Source organism: Colobus angolensis, unplaced genomic scaffold (genome assembly GCF_000951035.1).
Source record: "Colobus angolensis palliatus isolate OR3802 unplaced genomic scaffold, Cang.pa_1.0 Scaffold75, whole genome shotgun sequence".
NCBI lineage: Eukaryota > Metazoa > Chordata > Mammalia > Primates > Cercopithecidae > Colobus > Colobus angolensis.
Window position 1 is genome coordinate 418,833 of NW_012121265.1, and position 19,862 is coordinate 438,694.

At 37.8% G+C, this 19,862-nt stretch overlaps 1 protein-coding gene across 1 annotated transcript in view; it reads left to right on the forward strand.

Moving 5' to 3' along the window:
* Positions 1 to 19,862, forward strand: part of CACUL1 (CDK2-associated, cullin domain 1) — a 68,011-nt gene that overhangs the window by 37,501 nt on the left and 10,648 nt on the right. The window contains exons 4-7 of the mRNA XM_011927795.1: positions 4,364 to 4,459; positions 9,067 to 9,169; positions 14,463 to 14,552; positions 18,368 to 18,506. Coding sequence (XP_011783185.1) covers positions 4,364 to 4,459; positions 9,067 to 9,169; positions 14,463 to 14,552; positions 18,368 to 18,506 — 428 coding nt within the window. The remainder of the gene's footprint in view (positions 1 to 4,363; positions 4,460 to 9,066; positions 9,170 to 14,462; positions 14,553 to 18,367; positions 18,507 to 19,862) is intronic.

Consider the following 19,862-nt stretch of genomic DNA (forward strand, 5'->3'; position numbering starts at 1 on the left):
CCACTGCCGGTCTCCTCTGAGCTGTTCTAACCTCAGTAAAGCTCCTCTTCTTCTGGCTCACCCTCCACTTGCTTGCATACCTCATTCTTCCTGGAAGGAGCACGATGGGTCTCAGCAAAACTCAGGTAAAGACAGGGGTTTCTGGCCAGAAAAACGACACCCCAAAGATCCTGTAACAATGGTTATTATTTTTCTGGCCATTTTTTCTTGTTTTCTTTGGGGAAAAAGCAAAGCTTGCTTGTTTAGGGGTAAGAACTTGAATGTCCAAGCCAAATACTGGCATGTTGAAATAAGGTAAATCAGATAGGTAACAGTTTCCCCATTGGGGCCTAGAGTGTCGGATAAAGTGATCTTTTGTAAAAAGAGAACATTATTTTAATGCAACAGCTTTTAAGATTTTTTTTCACATAATACTTCTAAAATGTATTTCTTTGCTGAAATAATCATTTTTAGAGTTCTTCGAAGCAGTTTAGAGGAAGATGTTATGTATGATTCTGTTCACGAGTTATAGGTAAAAGTTCGCTTACAACATGGATCCATTTTCCCCAAGTTCTTTAGTTAACAAAGAATGCTTTTAAAAATGTTACTAGGCCAGGTGCGGTGGCTCATGGCTGTAATCCCAGCACTTCGGGAGGCCGAAGTGGGCGGATCACTTGAGGTCAGGAGTTCGAGACCAGCCTGGCCAACATAGTGAAACCCCATCTCTCCTAAAAATACAAAAATTAGCTGGGTATGGTTGCCCACACCTGTAATCCCAGCTGCTCAGGAGGCTGAGACAGAGGAATCACTTGAACCTGGGGGACGGAGGTTGCAGTGAGCCGAGATGATGCCATTGTACTCCAGCCTGGGTGACAGAGCAAGACTCCATCTCAAAAACAAAAATGTTGTTGGATTTTTTTTTGAAGCATCAGACAAATGGGTAGTTAATTCAGAAAGGAGTTTACTTCCTAGTTGCATATACATGTGTAATACTTGACATTTTCAAAACACCCACTATTTTATTTGATTTTCATCACATCTTGGAAGTACCACAGCTAGTATTTTTCCTATTTTGAATGTATAGATATAGATATTGAGGGCAAAATGAATTTCTTAATGTCATACAGCCTTGTTAAGTAGGAATTTAGAGTTAATGCTAAATTAGATTGAGAGTCAAAGTTGAGATTTAAACAAGACTCTTTCCTTGCAAAACAATGCATTCTGTGTCTACTATGTTCCACGCACTGTGGTCAGCACTGGAGATACACAGATAAGACACAAATATTGCCCTCCAGGGGCTTGAAGGTAGTGACAGAGACTACCCAGTGAGGGAAGTGAGTGTAGTGGTGCCCCACGGAAGGGCCATGTGGTGAGATATTTTTGAAGGAATGACTAGGAGAAGTTAGCCAGCTTAGTGGGTGTGCGTAGAGATGGTCAGGTAGAAAGAACAGTCAGGGAGGCCTTATGTCTTTTGGGGAGTGCTAGTATTCCCATTGTCAGTCCTGTTCTTTGCTGTGCAACCAGAGGTAGACAGTTGTGCCGTATATTGAGAAGTTTGTAAAAAGGTTTCAGGGTGCCGAAAGAGAATTTAAGTAGATGTAGAAGACCTTGGATTAATCATGGTTTGACTTGTAGTTCTTGGGTTTATTCACTGTAGAATTATAGACAGGTGACTATTTCTGAGCCCCAGTCACCTCATCTGTAAAATGGAAATAACATTCAATTTATAGGCAGTTAGAAGGACTAAGAGAAAGAAACGGGCTGGGTGTGGTGGCTCACAGCTGTAATCCCAGCCCTTTGGGAGGCTGAGGCTTGAGCCCAGGAATTTAGGACCAGTCTGGGCGATATAGCAAGACCCCATCTCTACCAAAACAAACAAACAGACAAACAAACAAATTAGGCGGGCCTAGTGCTGCATACCTGTAGTCCCAGCTGTTAGGGAGGTGGCTGAGGTGGGAGGATCGATCAATTGAGCCTGGGAGGTGGAGGCCGCAGTGAGCTGCACTCCAGCCTGGAAGACAGAGCAAGACCTGTCTCAAAATGTACAAAAAAAAAAAAAAAAAAGGAAATGTAAATAAAAACACCTAGCGTGCACCAAACCTGTAAGTACTCAGTAATGGAAGATGAATTAGGAGAAGTAAAGACAATTCTTTACATGTATATAAGCTTCTAAGTAGAACTGAAATATGAGTTGAATCTTCTTTGAAAATAGTTTCAAAATATTTGAACATTTCTGAAACAGCTTAGCTGAAGTGGTCTTAAAATTTCATGTTTTAACATTTAATATTTAGGAATCCTTCCATATGGCATTTCTTAATATCCTTATTTGAAAGCAAGACTTTCTGTGTAAGATGTGATTGATAGGCTGTGGGACTGCCACAAGTTAGTTCTTGTGTAGAATCAGTTTTGTTTGCATTCTGTTTTGTACCATGCTCATCCCCCAACACTCTGACCCAGAAATGAATTCTTAATTGGAAGACCTGGATCTATCGTTTGCTGATGGTCTAATCTTAGACAAATTAGTGACCATTTAGGTGTTTGTTTCTTTAGTGTTAAAATGGGACCTAATTAACTTAGCTTTACAGAATAGAATGAAATCATGCGTGGATGCACTTTTATAAAACAGTGTCTTCGACTGGGCTGCCACAACAAAATACAGTTGACCCTTGAACAACACGGGTTTGACCCGTGTAGGTCCACTTATCCATGGATTTTCTCCCACCCCTGTGACACAGCAAGGCCAACGCTTTTCCCACTGTGGAGATGAGGATGAAAATCTTTATGATGATATACTTCCACTTAATGAATAGATACATTTTTTCTTCTTGATGATTTTGTTAATATTTTTTCTCCAGCTTACTTTATTGTAAGAGTACAGTATAAATGATACATATAATATACAAAATATGTGTTAATTGACGGTTTATGTTACCAGTGAGGCTTCTGGTCAACAGTAGTCTGGTAGTTAAATTGGGGGGGCGGGGTGTGAAAAGTAATACACAGATTTTTGACTGTGTTTGGGTGTTGGCTCTCCTAACTCTCCAGGGAGAGTTTTCAAGGGTCAGCTGTACTATGAACTGGGTGGCTTAAACAAAGAAATTTGTTTCTCGTGGTTCTGGAGGCTAGGAAGTCCAAGACAAAGGTGCCTCCTATTTGGTTCCGGGTGAGGGCCCTCTTCCTGGCTTGTAAATGGCTGCCTTCTCACTGCAGTCCTCACATGGCCTTTTTTTCTGAGCCCTGTGGGAGGAGTGAGAACTGAGTGTTCTAGTGTTTCTTCATCTAAGGACACTAATCCTGTAGGATCAGGGCTCTACCCTCATGACTTCATGTAGCCTTAATTACTTCCTTATTCCTAGTATGGCAGTACTAGGGGTTTAGGGCTTCAACATAGGAATTTTAGAGGAACACAGTCTATATTCTACTCAGTTTATAACATATAAAAAAGTTGGAAGTGTTCTCTTTTGATGGTTTTATGATTTGGTATTTTGTAAAAGTGAGTTAATAGAGAAATGTATTGTATTTTACTACTCTACAGAACTGAAGATGTGTATGTGTCATTTGTGTCCATGCTTTCTAACTAATATTTATAATTAGCTACAGAAGTGGTTTACAACCAAGTTAGCATAGAAATCAGAATATTTCTGTGCTTAAGGTAATTGTAAATTTCATTAGCCATTCTAATAGTACATGAAACCTATACCACTTAGTTGAATATCCTCCCAACTTATTCCAGGTTCAAATATAGTTTGGTTTCTATATAGAATATCCATGTAATTCAGTAATAGTTTTAAAAAATCATGTTATTTATCTTTGAGTGCATCTTTTTTTTTCTTTTAAGACAAAGTTTTGCTCTGTCACCCAGGCTGGAGTGCAGTGGTGTGATCTCGGCTCACTGCAACCTCCGCCTCCAGGTTCAAGTGATTCTCCTGCCTGAGCCTCCCAAGTGGCTGGGATTATAGGCACCTGCCACCCCACCTGGCTGATTTTTATAGTTTTAGTAGAGACGGGGTATCACCGTGTTGGCCAGGCTGGTCTTGAATTCCTGACCTCAAGTGATCTACCCACCTTGGCCTCACAAAATGCTGGGATTACAGGTGTGAGCCACCACGCCCGGCCTGAGTGCACCTTTTTATTCAGTAAAAGAAGAAGCCTTTTAATTAACATGTTGAGGTTACACAGCTTTTAAAGATGGCTAAACCTGTTTTACATAGATTTTGGAACAAAGGTAGAAGTCTTACCTTCAGAGTATACGTGTCTTCCTCTTTTTTTTTTTTTTTTGGTGAATCTCTATGAATTTTGAATTCCTTCTATTTGTATTTCAGATTGTGGTGGAAGGTCTTTCCCAGGTTTCCCAGATTGATCACACTTCTGTTCTTTCTCACAGGCCAGCCCTCCAGATCTCTATATTGAAAGATTTAATATAGCTCTTGGACAATATATGGGAGCATTGCAGAGCATTGTGCCTCTTTTCATATATATGGTAAGTTAGAGCTCCTTCCTCCTTCCCAAATACCTAGGTGTATTGGTCAGAGCACAAATAGATGCAAAGAGTTAAGCATGTTCTGTTTTTCTTTTAGTTACATTTGTGTTACAAATGGAAATTTAATTATTTTAGTAATGTTTGATAGTTGTTGACATAGAAGAACTTTTTTTTCTGCTTTGAAATTCCGTAAGTAACAATTCCTGAATAGAGAAGTAGGCATTAAGATAAGCAGTCACCCACATGAGTACTTACTTTATTTCTGCTATGTGGAAGGCACTGTGTTTGGTTCTAGAAATATAAAGATATGTAAGATTTCTTGTCCTCAGAAAGTAAAATGCCAAGTAAGTTCTTCCATAAAAAATAGAACAGCAAGCCTGTAATCCCAGCACTTTGGGAGGCCGAGACAGGCGGATCAAGATCGAGACCATCCTGGCGAACACGGTGAAACCCCGTCTCTACTAAAAAATACAAAAAACTAGCCGGGCGAGGTGGCGGGCGCCTGTAGTCCCAGCTACTCGGGAGGCTGAGGCAGGAGAATGGCATAAACCCAGGAGGCGGAGCTTGCAGTGAGCTGGGATCCGGCCACTGCACTCCAGCCTGGGCGACAGAGCGAGACTCCGTCTCAAAAAAAAAAAAGAACAGTGAAACATTGCTGCCATTCTGATCATCTGTTTTATTTGGAGAGTTATGCTATGAGTATAAGCTGTAGACTGTGACTTTGTTGATCAGCTTCCTCCCTGTTTTAAATATCCAGAGTCATAGAGTCTTAATGTTAGTACTCCTGTTGAATGGAGGAGCCCTTAGAAACCATGATTCCCATTCTTTATTAGACTAGGGAATGAGATTTTCAGGTTGATCCTACTTTTTGTAGCATGTAGGTTGCTGTATGTGGATGGCAATCTTATGAATGACTTACTCTCCATAAAATGCACTTAACAAAAACAAAACAAAAGTACCCCTACCTCTAATTTAGAAGGCACTTCCCAAAAGACGACGTAGTACTTCATGATTTTCATTTACACTTATTTCTTGGTTACTGACAACAATTTTAATAGTACTAGTTTTCAAGTCAATATAATGCCAAAGAAACTGGTTTTTGCCTTTTACCAAGAAAGAAATGTATAAAAAGGCTTTTCTTTTGGTTTAAGTGCCAGAACTCCTTTATGAATCATGAAACTAAGGAAAAATATTATTGATGACACTAGGAATAAGTGCCTCTAGGTTAGCAGAATTAACTTATTGGGAAGGGTGTAAGCCTGGGAGGTAGCTACATTGTATCGTTTTGGTGAAATCCTATCATGGGCTATTCATCAGGAGTCTGTGTTAGGTAAATGTCCTGTACTGACAGAGCAAGCATTTTATTTCCGTGCCAGCCGACTCCTTTTTCTTGCTGTTTTAAAGTTTTCAGTGGAGACCAGGTATGGAAGCAGAGCTGAAAGACTATTTGTGGATAAAGGAGTTAAGGGTGGGTGAATAGATTTCTTGACTTGCATGTCTGCCATTTTAATGACATTTACCAGTAAGCATGTTGGCTAGGTAGCATTAGTAATAAAAACAGAAGTCTAATTTATAATTTTGAATCAAAAGGTAAATAGCTAGTTTATTAAAAGAATAGGTTAAAAAAAGTGATTTACGCTTTTCTGTATTGTCATTGTTGCTTTCTTAAACTTTATGGTGGGATCCTGGGGTTTAAGAAGTCTTGTGTCAAGAGTAAATTAACTTCAAACTTACTCTTTCAGCTAGCAGAATTCAAATAAGGGATCCTAGATTGTAAAGCTTAACTACAACTTTTCTTATAGATTAACAACTTGAATTTGCTTTGTAGTTACTTTTGAAAATTTGTTATTTAAATTGTTTTTATTGTCCAGAAGATAGAAATTATTTGAACTTTGGTACTGCTTTGTTAGAAAAGTATATTAAAGAAAATAGTTTGAAATGTTAACCTACTAGTGCCATAATAAGCAAAGTTTCTTTTGCTGACACAGAAAACAAATTTTTTAAAACATTTGTCAAAATTAATGTCTTTGTTAGAAGTCTGTCTATATGAATATCAAGAAATTGTCATTACACTAGAAGATTAATTGTAACTAAGGTCTTGTTGAAAGGCACAGAGATCAAATAAAGACATTTATTTTTGCTTACGATTTTGGAATTTAACATTATTGTACCTGAGACAAAGTTAAAAAGAGGTGGACTAATTGGAGTTTCTAAGTTTTCATACTATTTATTTTTAATGGTTTCTAGTTACGTACAAAGAGTAGAAAGGGTACATTAAAATGCTGTGCATTCAGATCTTAAATGTCAATAGGACAATATACCAGGAGAGAAAAGCATTATGAACATGTTACAGTGCTGCAGAGATTTTGTTTATGGCCAGTCTTGGGGGCCAGTTTGTGGCCAGATTTTGGGGGGCTTGCTCCCAATAGATTGTCATTGGTGGCAGGGATAGACAGATCAAGGGAACAGAGCCCAGAAATAAGCTGAAGTAAATGTAGAAGTTTAATAAGAAAGGTGACATTTCAGATCAGTAAGGAAGGAGTAGATTTTTCCATACCTAATGTTAGGAATTTTTTTTTTTTTCCTGTAGAGATGGGATCTTAGTATGTTATCCAGGCTGGTCTCTAACATCCGTCCACCTATAAGAATTCCACATATAAGAATTTCACAGGTTTTAAAAACAGCAGAACATTGAGGAACATTCGTATTGTCATCAGTAGGGACTATTATTTAAATAATTTATGGAAGACAGAAAAATATGCAATTATAAGTAACACAACTCTGTTTTTTTAAGAGAAAAATCTTCCAATATATAACATTAAATGAAAAATGAAAAAGCAAGATACAATGCAGTGTTTAATATTTTCTCACTAGTATTTTTTTTTTTTAGGGGGAAAAAAGCATATCCACGTATATGCAAGGAACATCCTAGAAAGAATATACAGAAGTTTTCCCAGTGTAGAATGAATGGGACCTTTTGGGAATGGGTCAGAAGGTCTGCATTGAGAGACTTTTTATTGCATACTGTTTTGCATGCTTTCTATTTTTTAACCATGTGCATCTTATTTTTATATATTTTTTAAAAAGACGGAAAAAAACTTGTGTAAGAATTAAATGGCTAGACGTAGTGGCTCACATCTGTGATCCCAGCTACTCAGGTGGCTGAAGTGGGAGGCCAGGCATTTGAGACCAGCCTGGGCAATAGAGCGAAACCCGATCTCCAAAAAAAAAATCTTTTTAAATTAAATTGAGAGAATCAGTGAGCAACTTAACATTCCTCTATGTGTTTTATACTCTTCTGCATTAACACTTAAATATGAAAAACTTTTTTTGCTGGGCGTGGTAGCTCACGCCTGGAATCCCAGCACTTTGGGAGGCAGAGGTGGGCGGATCACCTGAGGTCAGGAGTTTGAGACCAGCCTGACCAATATGATTGCATTCCAGCTTGGGCAACAAGAGCAAAACTCTGTCTCAATAAAAAACAAAAAACAAACAAACAAAAAAAACAACTTTTTTTGGACTTGCCAGTAATTCTAGTCAAGATTTCAGCTGCAAGAAACAGAAAACATGATTCAAAGTGATTTAAATAATGAAGAGTATTATCTCTTGTAATAAAACTCCAGAAATAAGGCTGTGTCCAAGGTTGGTTGAATCTGTGGTTCAACAGTATTACTAAGGACTTGGTTTTTGGTCTCTCTGCTGTCCATAACATCTGTTTTATCCTCTTCCCTGTCATGGGTGTCTGTGTGAAGAGACCACCAAAAGGCTTTTGTGTGAGCAATAAAGCTTTTTAATCACCTGGGTGCAGGTGGGCTGAGTCAGCACAGGGAGATAGGGGTGGGGCAGTTTTATAGGATTTGTGTAGGTAGTGGAAAATTACAGTCAAAGAGGTTGTTTTCTGGTGGGCAGGGGTCACAAGGTGCTCAGACCAGGAGCTGGGAGGGAGCTTCTGAGACTCATTGTCCAGGAGAAGGAATTTCACAAGATAATGCTTTGGGCCATCTGGATGTGTAGGTGCAGGCTTGGGCTCAGAGGCCTGACATTCCCCTCATGGTTATAAGACGACTGCAAGAGATTTTTCCCTCATGCCAAGGTTTCTCTAAGGCTGCTTGGGCTGCCTTGAGTGTCTACCTCTGAATCAAAGGTGGTCCCCAGGGAATAACAGAAGCTGAATGACTGTCATCAGTGAAATTGAGTGTGTGCTGGGGAGTCAACCAGTGCATGTCCACAGCCTGCTTTCAACCCAGATCATTGATAAATGGGGTACTTTTCATTAGTGTTTCTCCATGTTGTCTTTTGATGATGTATTTTTAAAGGGTGTTCCACACAGTGTGGTTCTACAATGTTTGTGCATCCCTGTCTAGTTAATGTTGGATATCTCCCAGTGTTCTTTCGGAGATGTATGGTTCAAAACTTTTTTCATGTTTTCAACCCGTGCCAGAAAGACAAGTAACTAACAGCTGCAGGGCTTTTGTTGTTGGATGTTGAGTTTTTCTGTTTTAATTGATGCCTTTATGCATTGTGTTCTAAAATATTTAGTGCTCCAGTTCATTAGACTAATCATTTCCCCAATTAGTACACAAAAAAGATTTCATTTTATTTTTCAGAATAAGTTTTACATCGAAACCAAGCTTAACAGAGACTTAAAAGATGACCTTATAAAGCTGTTTACGGAACATGTTGCAGAAAAGCACATTTACAGCCTAATGCGTAAGTAATTCAGCTTATAGGGGTGAGATAACACTAGCAGTGATCTTTCCTTTTTCTTTTTGGTCTGAGAGCACTGTCATGTCATAAATCCCAATGTTAACATCTTCTGAACCAGATAGGAAGTGTTGAAGCCCACCTGAGACACTGCGGAATTAAAAATGGGACTTGAAGGTCACCCGGTGAGCTGTGAGCACCTTTACCAGGTCATTGGACAGTGCCCTTGTGTCTGCCCTGATAACTTGTTGCCCGCCCCTTTTTTTCCCTGACAGTGGGGAAAGTATTATTAGGAAGTTCACGTCTAACTTTACTACCAGTAACTCTATAAGGAATACAGTGTTGTTTCTCTGAAATGGTAGTACAGAATCCTCTGATTTTTACTCTTTAGTGCAGAAACCCTTCTCTAGTCTGGTTCTGTCATTTATTCTCTATTTTAGGCAAACTTCTTTGCCTCTTGTGGCCCTGAGTTTTCTCTCCTGTGAATTAAGATTTGTAAAATATTTCATGTGCCTGTGTACATTATTAAGAATATTAAGCTCAGTTAGTTTCTCCTCTCCCCGTTCTTGAGTCCTCTTTCCCTCACAGTGGGTAGCATCTCATCCTACCTTTCCTGAAAGAATATACTTCTCCAGGTGGAGTTAGGAAGTCCTGGTAACCTAATGTCTCAGTATCCTTTTAAAGCTCATATCTTATGTGACACATCAAGTCATTTTTTCGAATGTGGCACATATTTGGGTTGGCAGGATGTATTTTTGCTTTCCTGTGAACCATAATTAGTGTCTACCACAATGAACTTTTACTAGAATTTACAAAAGAATTGTTCCAAGCTTGACCATAAACTTTTTTCCCCCCGTTTTTAATGTTAAGTGAAAGAATTATCGAGCATGGGGCTAGTTTAGAAAGGTAGGGTTTTTTCAAAGAATAGTGTAGTTGAAGATAATACACGTTTCATTATTATGTTCCCAAGAGATTCCAGAATCAGAAAAGAAGCCGAGAGTCTTGGGAATATGACATGCATTTTTTCTTTTTGTAAGGCTGGGAGATGTTTATAAACATCTTTAAACATTGTCTCATGAGGTATTCCAGGTATTATAACCACTTAAGAATTTCCTGATACTGACATTGTCTTTTTGCTTTCATGATAAGATAGAGCATTTTGAAATCTTGTTAAAATTCTGTAGAGAAATGCTACTATTTGGTAGAAAAAGCCTGTCTACTTTGTAAATATATTTTTATATTTGCCAGTAATTTGGAAACTGATTTTATTGGATGTATGCAAAGAGAATATTCAAGAAAGAATATATAGTAGTCCAGATCTGGTGAGAGAAAACATAATCATATTGTCTGGTTTTCAATAAAAATTACACTTAAAGGTGGATATATCTTTTTATTTCCAAATAAACAGAAAAGTCCTTAAGCTTTTGTAAATTGGACAAAACTGAGTTTGTCAGATATTTATTGCGCAATTATCAGGCATTGTACTTAGAGAAATGACTGGCCTCATTGGTTTGAGCTTCAGAACAACAAGGGACAATGTTTAACTGTATTATGTGGATGATCATCAAAGGTTTTTAAACACACACAGGCACTGCTCGTATTTGGTGGGACCTATACTTTAAAAATAATTCTCCTAACCCTATAGGATAGGTGTAATCATTACCCTCATTTTAGAAATGGAGAAATGGAAACAGGTTAAAGTTTCAACAAGAAAAGCACAGCTATTAATGTCGTTTCCACTTATACATTTTTATATTACCCCTTTACTGCAGCAGAACAAATAACTAGATTCAATTTCTGTAATTTTCTACAATCTGATCAATAATTTCTTTCCCGTGGCTTCAGATGCTAGTGTTCACATTTATTATTGTTGTGTAACAAATCATCCAAAAACACAGTGGCTTGAAACACCAACAGTCTTTCATTTTGCTCTGCAATTTGGGAGGGCTTGGTGGGGTAGCTTATGTCTGCTCTGCTCAGCACTGTCTGTTGTGGCTTAACTGGGTGCTGGGGCTTTCAGTGTGACTCATTCACATGGCTGGTGAGTTGGTGCTAGCTTTTGGTTCCTCTGTTTCCTTCATGAGTGAGTATCTCAAGATACAGGAAATGGAAACTGCTGGTTTCTTAGGTCCTGGGCTCAGAAGCGGCGCAGTGCCACTTTTGCTGTATTCTGCTGGGCAAGTGGTCACAGAGCCAAAATTCCAGGAGAGAGGAATGTATCCCACCTCTTGATAAAAGGCATGTCAGAAGAATTTGGGAGCCATGTCTTAAAACCAATACAAAAATGTAAAACGAATACTATCTGTTAATAAAGAATCAGTTATTGAATGCCCATATCATTCATTATTGGTATGTTTCATGAATGAAAACAGTAACTTCTTACTGGGGATAAAACTAGTTTTCTATCGGCTCCATGGTATAATCATTTTTATACATATTTGCTTGTAAAATAAAGTGGCTTCTATTTTTGGCTGATAGTAAAATTGTTTTCCTTTGAAATTATTCGAATTGAACTCTGAAAGCTGCAGAACTACTAGGATCTATTGTTAATCAAGGTTATTTACATAGTGTGTTAGTGATTCTGAGCAAATGTAACAATAAATGTGTAGCATGGGGTTAATGGTAGAAATTTCGTGGGAAAATATAGTATGTTGACTTTTACAGCAGAAGATTTCTAGTTCAGTTTGCATAGTGTTCTAAATAGTTACGTTTTAGTTAATTTTCTTAGTAGGCAATTCTGCCTTTTAGTTCAAGCCATTGTAGTTTGAAATTTTTTTGAAGCCAAGAGTATTTTTAGTTTTGATTTTAAGAATTGCTTTTCAAATTAATAAAGGAGAGAATCTCCTGAGCAAGTGTGTAGCACTGAGGAATACTTGAAAGAGCAGAGGAGCTTCGTTCTGGTCCCAATTCAGGTATCAAAAGGTGTGTGACCTTCTCAGCAAGGCACTTACCTGTCTAGACTTTCGGATTAGAACTTATCTATTCTAGTGTTTAAACTATATGGCTTATTGATGTGTGTGATGATTGTTGCATATAAGCAGGCATTTTGGTGTTGGTATGGTGAGGTAGAGTACAGAATTTAGAGTGAAACACAAGTTCTTGAACCTCTTTTGCCTCTAGCTAACTCTGTGACTTCGGATGAACTATTCAGTGAGGGGTTTTTGTTTTGGCCTTAGTTTTCTTACCTGTTAAAAATAAAAAGGTAGATGATCGAACTTGTGAGAATTAAATATATGTAAAGTACCTAGCACTTGCTAAATACTCAGTACTCTTTCCTCTCTCAAGTTACCACCCCCAAACTCCCATTTCTTTTTCCTTAAAAGGGGAGATTAACTAGAAAATCTTTTAAACACTTTTCCTAAAAAGAGTTTAAGTGGAGATTTGAGTGAAATATTACACCTTCTCAACTCTAATAATCTTTTGTTATTAAATGTAATCATTTTAAAATTTATTTCAAATTTATGTACATTTTATGTGTGTATCTTTGTATTTATCATGTCTTCATAGCTATCAAATTTGACATAGGTGATTACAGTTATGGTAGGAATGGTTTGCAAATGTATATACTTGACCACATAATCAATATGTTGTTGAATATGAAGAGTTAGTAGGATCATGCCTAATTGGAGGCCAAAATGGTGAAAAGGTTAGAAAGATGGATTAATAAAAAGAGAGAGCGCTTGGATTTTGGATACATGTTGAAATTAGCATCTTATGAGTAGAAAAACTCTGAAAACCTAACACTTAGAATTTAAATTTTTAAACATTGCATTTTAAAGCAACATGATTTTCTGAAATGCTTGGCATTTGCCTACGCCAAGCTTGTCCAGCCCATGGCCTGCGGGCCCTACGCGGCCCAGTAAGGCTTTGAATGCTGCCCAACACAAATTTGTAAACCTTTTTTTTTTTGAGATGGCATCTTGCTCTATCACCCAGGACGGAGTGCAGTGGCGTGATCTCGGCTCACTGCAGCCCCCGCCTCCCGGGTTCAAGCAATTCTCTGCCTCACCCTCCTGAGTAGCTGGGATACAGGCGCCCACTGCCATGCCTGGCTAATTTTTTTGTATTTTTAGTAGAGATGGGGTTTTGCCAGCCTGGTCTTGAACTCCTGACCTCGTGATCCACCCTCCTCAGCCTCCCAAAGTGTAAGGGATTACAGGCGTGAGCCACCACACCCAGCCCGTAAATTTTCTTAAAATGACTTTTTTGCAATTTTTTTTGTAAGCTCATCAGCTGTTGTTAGTGTATTTTATGTGTGGCCCAAGACAGTTCTTCCATTGTGGGCCAGGGGAGCCAAAAGATTGGACACCCCTGGTGGTCTATGCCATTCAAACTTGTAACTGTCTACTGATGATAAAATCGGAAGGATAAACTTAACAGTCCATCTCTGATGGCCTTCATCATGTATATTCAAACGTAACTCAGATTGTATGTTTGAGACTATAAAATCCTCATTGGCCTAGTAAGATGGCATTTCTCCTTTTAGAAAGGCACGAACAGAACAAAATCAGTTTATATGTGATGTTACAAGCCTGGCTTAGGGTAAAATCATACCAAGTTTGTTGTTGTTGTTATTAGCAAATGTAGGTCTTTGAGAGAAATTAAAAATGAATCATTTTAGGTCAGTAGTATCTATTGTGTTCACTAATCAATGGAATTTGTATTTGTTAGTGATCTAATCTAGAGGAATTATTCCTCCTCGTTAAAAACTTTTTAAAAATGTTTGTGTGGCAGTAGATAACCTAAAAGAAAACTGTCTCTGTTGTCATGTTCAGAGTCAGGGTCACCAAAGACATGAAAATGAGAAAGATGAGCCATCATCATCCCTTGCCCTTAGCTCTTGTAAGAAAATAGTAGATGTAGCATTTGGGGAAATGAATTTCTGTCTCTGATCACAGTTACCAAATAATTACTAATGGTGATTTGGGGGAAGGAGAAATGATTGAGGGAGGTTATTGTATGATACTTTATTCTCCAAAAGTAATGGAAGCATTTTCAACTCAGCTCAGTTATAATGTATCATTCATGATAGGTTATACTAGTGCTTTTAGAAAGCTTTTACTTTTCAGAACCTCCATGAATTGATTCATTTCCATTAGTGTGTCAGCAGACCTTCATGTATTTTAGCTACTGCACTGGATTGAAAAAATCCTTAGTATATAAACATTTGATTGGTTTATTTGACTGTTCGTTTCTTACAATTGTTTATGTTTTGGGAGTCTTTGGGAGAACAGTAATAGAGAAATCTTGACAATCAATACGTGTTACATTCTTTTTAACCTGTTTTCTCTTATTTCAGCTTTACTTTTAGAAGCCCAGTCAACACCATTTCAGGTCACACCTTCAACTATGGCAAATATTGTGAAAGGCCTGTATACCCTCAGACCAGGTAAACATTTCTCATTTCTGTTGTAGTTGGAACTGTTTGTTACAGCCTTTTCCAAGAGGGCAGTGGTTCTGTATGTGTTTTGTGAGGCCTAATGGTACTTGCATTTGCTGGAGCAAAAAAATTGAATAGATACTCATCATTGTAAAATGTAAACTCAGAGCTCAGTTGGAATGTTTTCTGCTAGTGGAAACCAACTAGTTTGTTTTTTTGCAGAACCTATTAGGGAAATACAAGAAATAAATTGTAGAATACAATTTATTTTATGGATAAAATTGAATCTCATATTTGGTCTTCATTTCTCCTTTACTTCCTACCTCACGCTGCACATACTCACAGACATCCACATTCACAAGTCCATCTTCTTAGGCCTGTTAAGTAGCTTGCAAAGAATCTATAAGTGTTGTTAAAGTTACAGTCATTTTGTAAAGATGTTCTGGGGAGAGAAATAGAAATAATCACAAGAACTAAAGGAAATACTAAAGATAACTATAGTCAAAAGCATGGTTTTTAAATTATCTTAATGTGTCTGTCTTAGAATAAAACACTATAAATTTAAAGGAATCCCAAGGAGCTTTTGTATGTATCTTTCTATAAGCGAGAACCTCAAACTTGTCATAGAGTTGTCTAGCAACTTATAAATGTCCATGGGAGAGAGATTACAGAAGTTATCAAGATAGAACATTGTTCTACAATCTATAAACACAAGGGATGCTTTTTAGACAGTAATTACCTTTTTGTGAAATTCTTTTGAGGATTAAATGAAATAAAACATGATATAAAGAGCTTAACGCACAGTACCTGATAACGTAATAAGCATGCAAACATTCACTGCTGTTATTACTATCCATTTGAGTTTAATGGTTATTTTAGTTAATTGATGGCTTGTTTGCTTCATTAATTTAAACGACCTGTCAGAATTTAGCAAGCTAAAATGGAAACCAAGTGAAAACTAGTACTGGTAGACTGATTTTAGAAATACCTTCTTAGGCCGAGTGCGGTGGCTCACACCTGTAATCCCAGCACTTTGGGAGACTGAGGCGGGTAGATCACGAGGTCAGGAGATCCAGACCATCCTGGCTAACATGGTGAAACCCTGTCTCTACTAAAAATACAAAAAAATTAGCCTGGCATAGTAGTGGGCGCGTTTAGTCCCAGCTACTCGGAAGGCAGGAAAATGGTGTGAACCCAGGAGGTGAAGCTTGCAGTGAGCCGATCGCACCACTGCACTCCAGACTGGGCAATAGAGCGAGTCCCTGTCTTTAAAAAAAAAATTAAAAAAACACCTTCTTAGGCTACTTTAAATGATTAATGACTTCTAGAGTATTCAAATTTATTGTTAAATTTGGATCTAGGTTTTGAGCTCTACTCCTGATTTTTGACAGAAATTACTTGTATAAAGTAGTAAAGATATTTTATTGTATGTGTCCAATAAACTGATATTTTTCTGTATCTAGTTTCTCAGAATTTTACAGCAGTGTGATGAAGATGGCTCCTGAAATAGTGTGTGTGTGTACTAGGTTATGAATGATTTTTTTTTCTTTTCAAAGCATCTAAGTGCAGTATGACAAATTCTGCCTCCCAAGTAGGCAGCTTTATAAGCTCTGGCTTTTATAAGTAACAAAATTGCAAAATAAAGTTAATCACTAAAGGTAGAAAAGTATTGTGGGTACATGTTTATCTAAATGCTATTTTATCCAGGTTCAAACTCTTGTAATAGGGTTTATACTACTTGTAAGGAGAATTCTATATTTGAGAATTGTCCTTTTGAAAAGGTGAATTTTATCACATACTAACCTTTTGCTGCCCTGCACATTTTCTGAGATACTTGAAAACATATTTTGACATTTACATGTTTTGCCAGTACCCATTATGTTGCTGCTTTATTAAAGCCATTTTATTCACCTGACAGATTAAGATTAGAATATTTTAAAAGTTGAATTTTGAAAGGAAAAGTTTATTCCACTGCAGTAGTTCTTAAGTGCTGGTCTTTGTATGACTGCATCTGAGTCTCTTATGAAGGCTTTTTAAAGTCTAGATTCCTGGGCTGTAATCGTTGGAGATTCTGATGACTTACCATTTTTGGCATCCAGTCTTTAGAAATAGTTGCAACAATCCTATTCTGCCCTTTTGCAGTTAATACACACACTTTGTTTCTTCATCTTTATTTTGTAGCAGATGGGTTTGACTTTGCCAGCTCTGACTGATTAGTGGTTCCCCGTAGCACTGTATTGAGACTCTTAGTGAAGCCATATTTGAGCTGGACTGGAAGGAGGGAAACATTTTGCCACGAGTTTCTCCCAAGGGGTGACTGAATGAATTGGTCCTTGTATCATTTGCAGTATTTATTTGCCAATTTTAATTAGCTATTCAACAAGACATTTTGTTAACTTCCACTTTTTTACTTAAGGCAGACCAAATGTTCCACAGCAGCAAACGTGGCTTTTTCTAATTTATAATCATTTACTCAGATTATTGCTTTTAAAATGGGTTTACTGGATTCAAGATATTGATATTTTTATAGTTTTTGAGATGTATAGCCAAAATGTTTTCCAAGAGGAAAAATGTGAACAGGCTAGATTAAAACAATTCAAAATGAATAATAGCGTTAATTGAGGACCACCACCAAGGAAGGGAAATAATGGTTTCCCCATGCCCTTGATACAGGTGGGTGTTAATTCTCTTTAATGTTCACTGAATAAAAGGGAGAGAGCATGTTTATTTTAGCTTGAATTTTTTTTTTTAAATATTAACAGGACTATTTATTCTGTTTATATTACTCTTATAGGTTCTTTCACTCATTTACCTGGTCTTACTGATTTGTACATATTCATTATAATAAAGATACTAATTCATCTTTGTCATATCTGGTACAGGTGTTTTCCTGTAACTTCTTTGCCTTATTTTCTATAGTCTCCTGATCTTTTAAAAAATGATTTGATAACCACTTTTTTTTTTTTTTTTTTTACTGTTGTTTATATATATTTGCTGTAATTTAACAGGGGTCAAAAAATATTTTCAGAGTACTAACCAGTTACCTCCAGCCCACTTTAAACGTTCAGTCCCCCCTACCTTTTGAGCTGCCTCTTTTTAAAAATATGTCTACTTATTATTTGTACTGTTCTATTCTTGGGCTATGTATTATATATTGTTTTAATTAATGGCTAATAAGGCTGATATTTCCACCAAGCCCCCTCCCTCGAAGTCCCCTCCCACTCAGAATTGTGTGGTAATCACATTCATATTTTCTTCCATACTTAAGAGTTGTTCAAAAATTCCCTAGGGATTTTCACTAAATTCTGTTAAATCAGTAAAATATAAAAATGGCTTTCTTCATACTGTAAAATTCTTTTTTTTTTTTTTTTTTGAGACGGAGTCTTGCTCTGTGGGCCAGGCTGGAGTACAGTGGTGCCACCTCCGCTCACTGCAAGCTCCCGGATTCACGCCATTCTCCTGCCTCAGCCTCCCGAGTAGCTGGGACTACAGGTGCCGCCCACCACGCCCGGCTAAGTTTTTGTACTTTTAGTAGAGACGGGTGTTAGCCAGGATAGTCTCGATCTCCTGACCTTGTGATCCGCTTGCCTTGGCCTCCCAAAGTGCTGGGATTATAGGCCTGAGCCACCGCGCTCAGCCTGTAAAATTCCTTTTAGAAGGGAAATTTTACTGTTACATGTTTTTTATCAGAATGGGATTGCACTAATTTTTTTCCCCTGCTTTAAATTTGGCTTACTATGTATTTTAAAAGAAAACTTTACCTTTTCCATGTAATTTGATGTGTTTATATGCTTTCTTTAATGAATTGTTTCCTTTTCTCACAGAGTGGGTTCAGATGGCTCCAACTCTATTTTCTAAATTTATTCCAAACATTCTCCCTCCGGCGGTGGAATCTGAACTTTCTGAATATGCTGCTCAAGATCAGAAATTTCAAAGAGAACTTATACAGAATGGCTTCACAAGGCAAGTTGTTTTTTTTTCTTTAGTGGTCAAATATGTCCATTTCCCTAGGCCAGTTTGGCTTGACATGGGATAAATGGTAAGGTTCTGAGAATGGGAGGTAACTGGCCAAGAGTCTTGCTGCTGCAAGAAGACATTAATTAGCTCCTTGTCTGTAGAAATGTTGAAGCCGGGTTTTGATTCTGTGGAAGCTGTTCTTCATTACATACTTTTTTTTGTTTTGTTTTTGAGATGGAGTCTTGCTCTGTTGTCCAGGCTGGAGTGCAGTGGCACAATCTCGGCTTACCGCAACTCCACTCCTGGGTTCAAGCAGTTCTCCTGCCTCAGCCTCTCAAGTAGCTGGGATTACAGGCGTGCGCCACCACGCCTGGCTAATTGTTTTGTATTTTTAGTAGAGATGGGGTTTCACCATGTTGGCCAGGCTGGTTTCGAACTCCTGACCTCAAGTGATCTGCCCACCTTGGCCTCTCAAAGTGCTGGGATTATAGGCATGAGTCACCAGGCCCAGCCCATACCTTTTGAAGAAGGGATTTCTCACTGGGTGAGCAGTTAGGTGGGCAAGCTCCAAGAGCTCTTTTAACTTTGATTCTCTTGTATTAGTCCTGTGCGTATGGAAAAACATTATAGAACTTTTATGATCTGTTATAATGTACTTTTATGGCTAACCTAGCAAAGAGGCTTTAAATTCTGTATTTCATACTTCCCCTTTTGCCCTAAATTCTAGTGGTTTCTTCTTAAAAAGTAGGGCATCTCTTTATTTGCCTGTCTTGGTTTTGATAATTTTCCTAAAGTTTTTGCACTTCATTATCATGGTCATATCCCAGAAAATCTTGCAGAGTGCATTTTTCAACTAAAATACATTATTATAAAATTTTTGTGATTCCCTATGAGAAAATAGCCTATATCAGCAAGTCATTGAAGGGCACAGTCATATCTTGCATTTTTATAATTCTTACTCTTAGCACTGATATGTGTCTTCTCTCATCTGGCTTCCTGATAGGAAGAAAGTTGTGGAAAGGAACACGCTTGAGGTATCTTAGGCATAGTCATGTCTACAAATAGTAGGTTGAGTGTTGACTCACTTATCTGGCTAGAGCTGGGGCTGGGCATTTTTTCAAAGGGTCTGAGGCCAAACTGAATTTCAGAAAAATAAGCCTTGACTAGGGTCACTGTTATGAAGTCTCAGATTAGGGACAAAAGCAGGTAATTTGTTGGTCCCTGGACTGGTATTTCCTTTTTCTGTCCTGGTGACATCTGTACTGGTGTGGTAGTGGGGGCAGTGAGTAATCCACTGATCATTTACCCCATCACTGACAGCTTAACACTGGAAGGGATCAGTGAAGTTGTGGAGATGGGCCT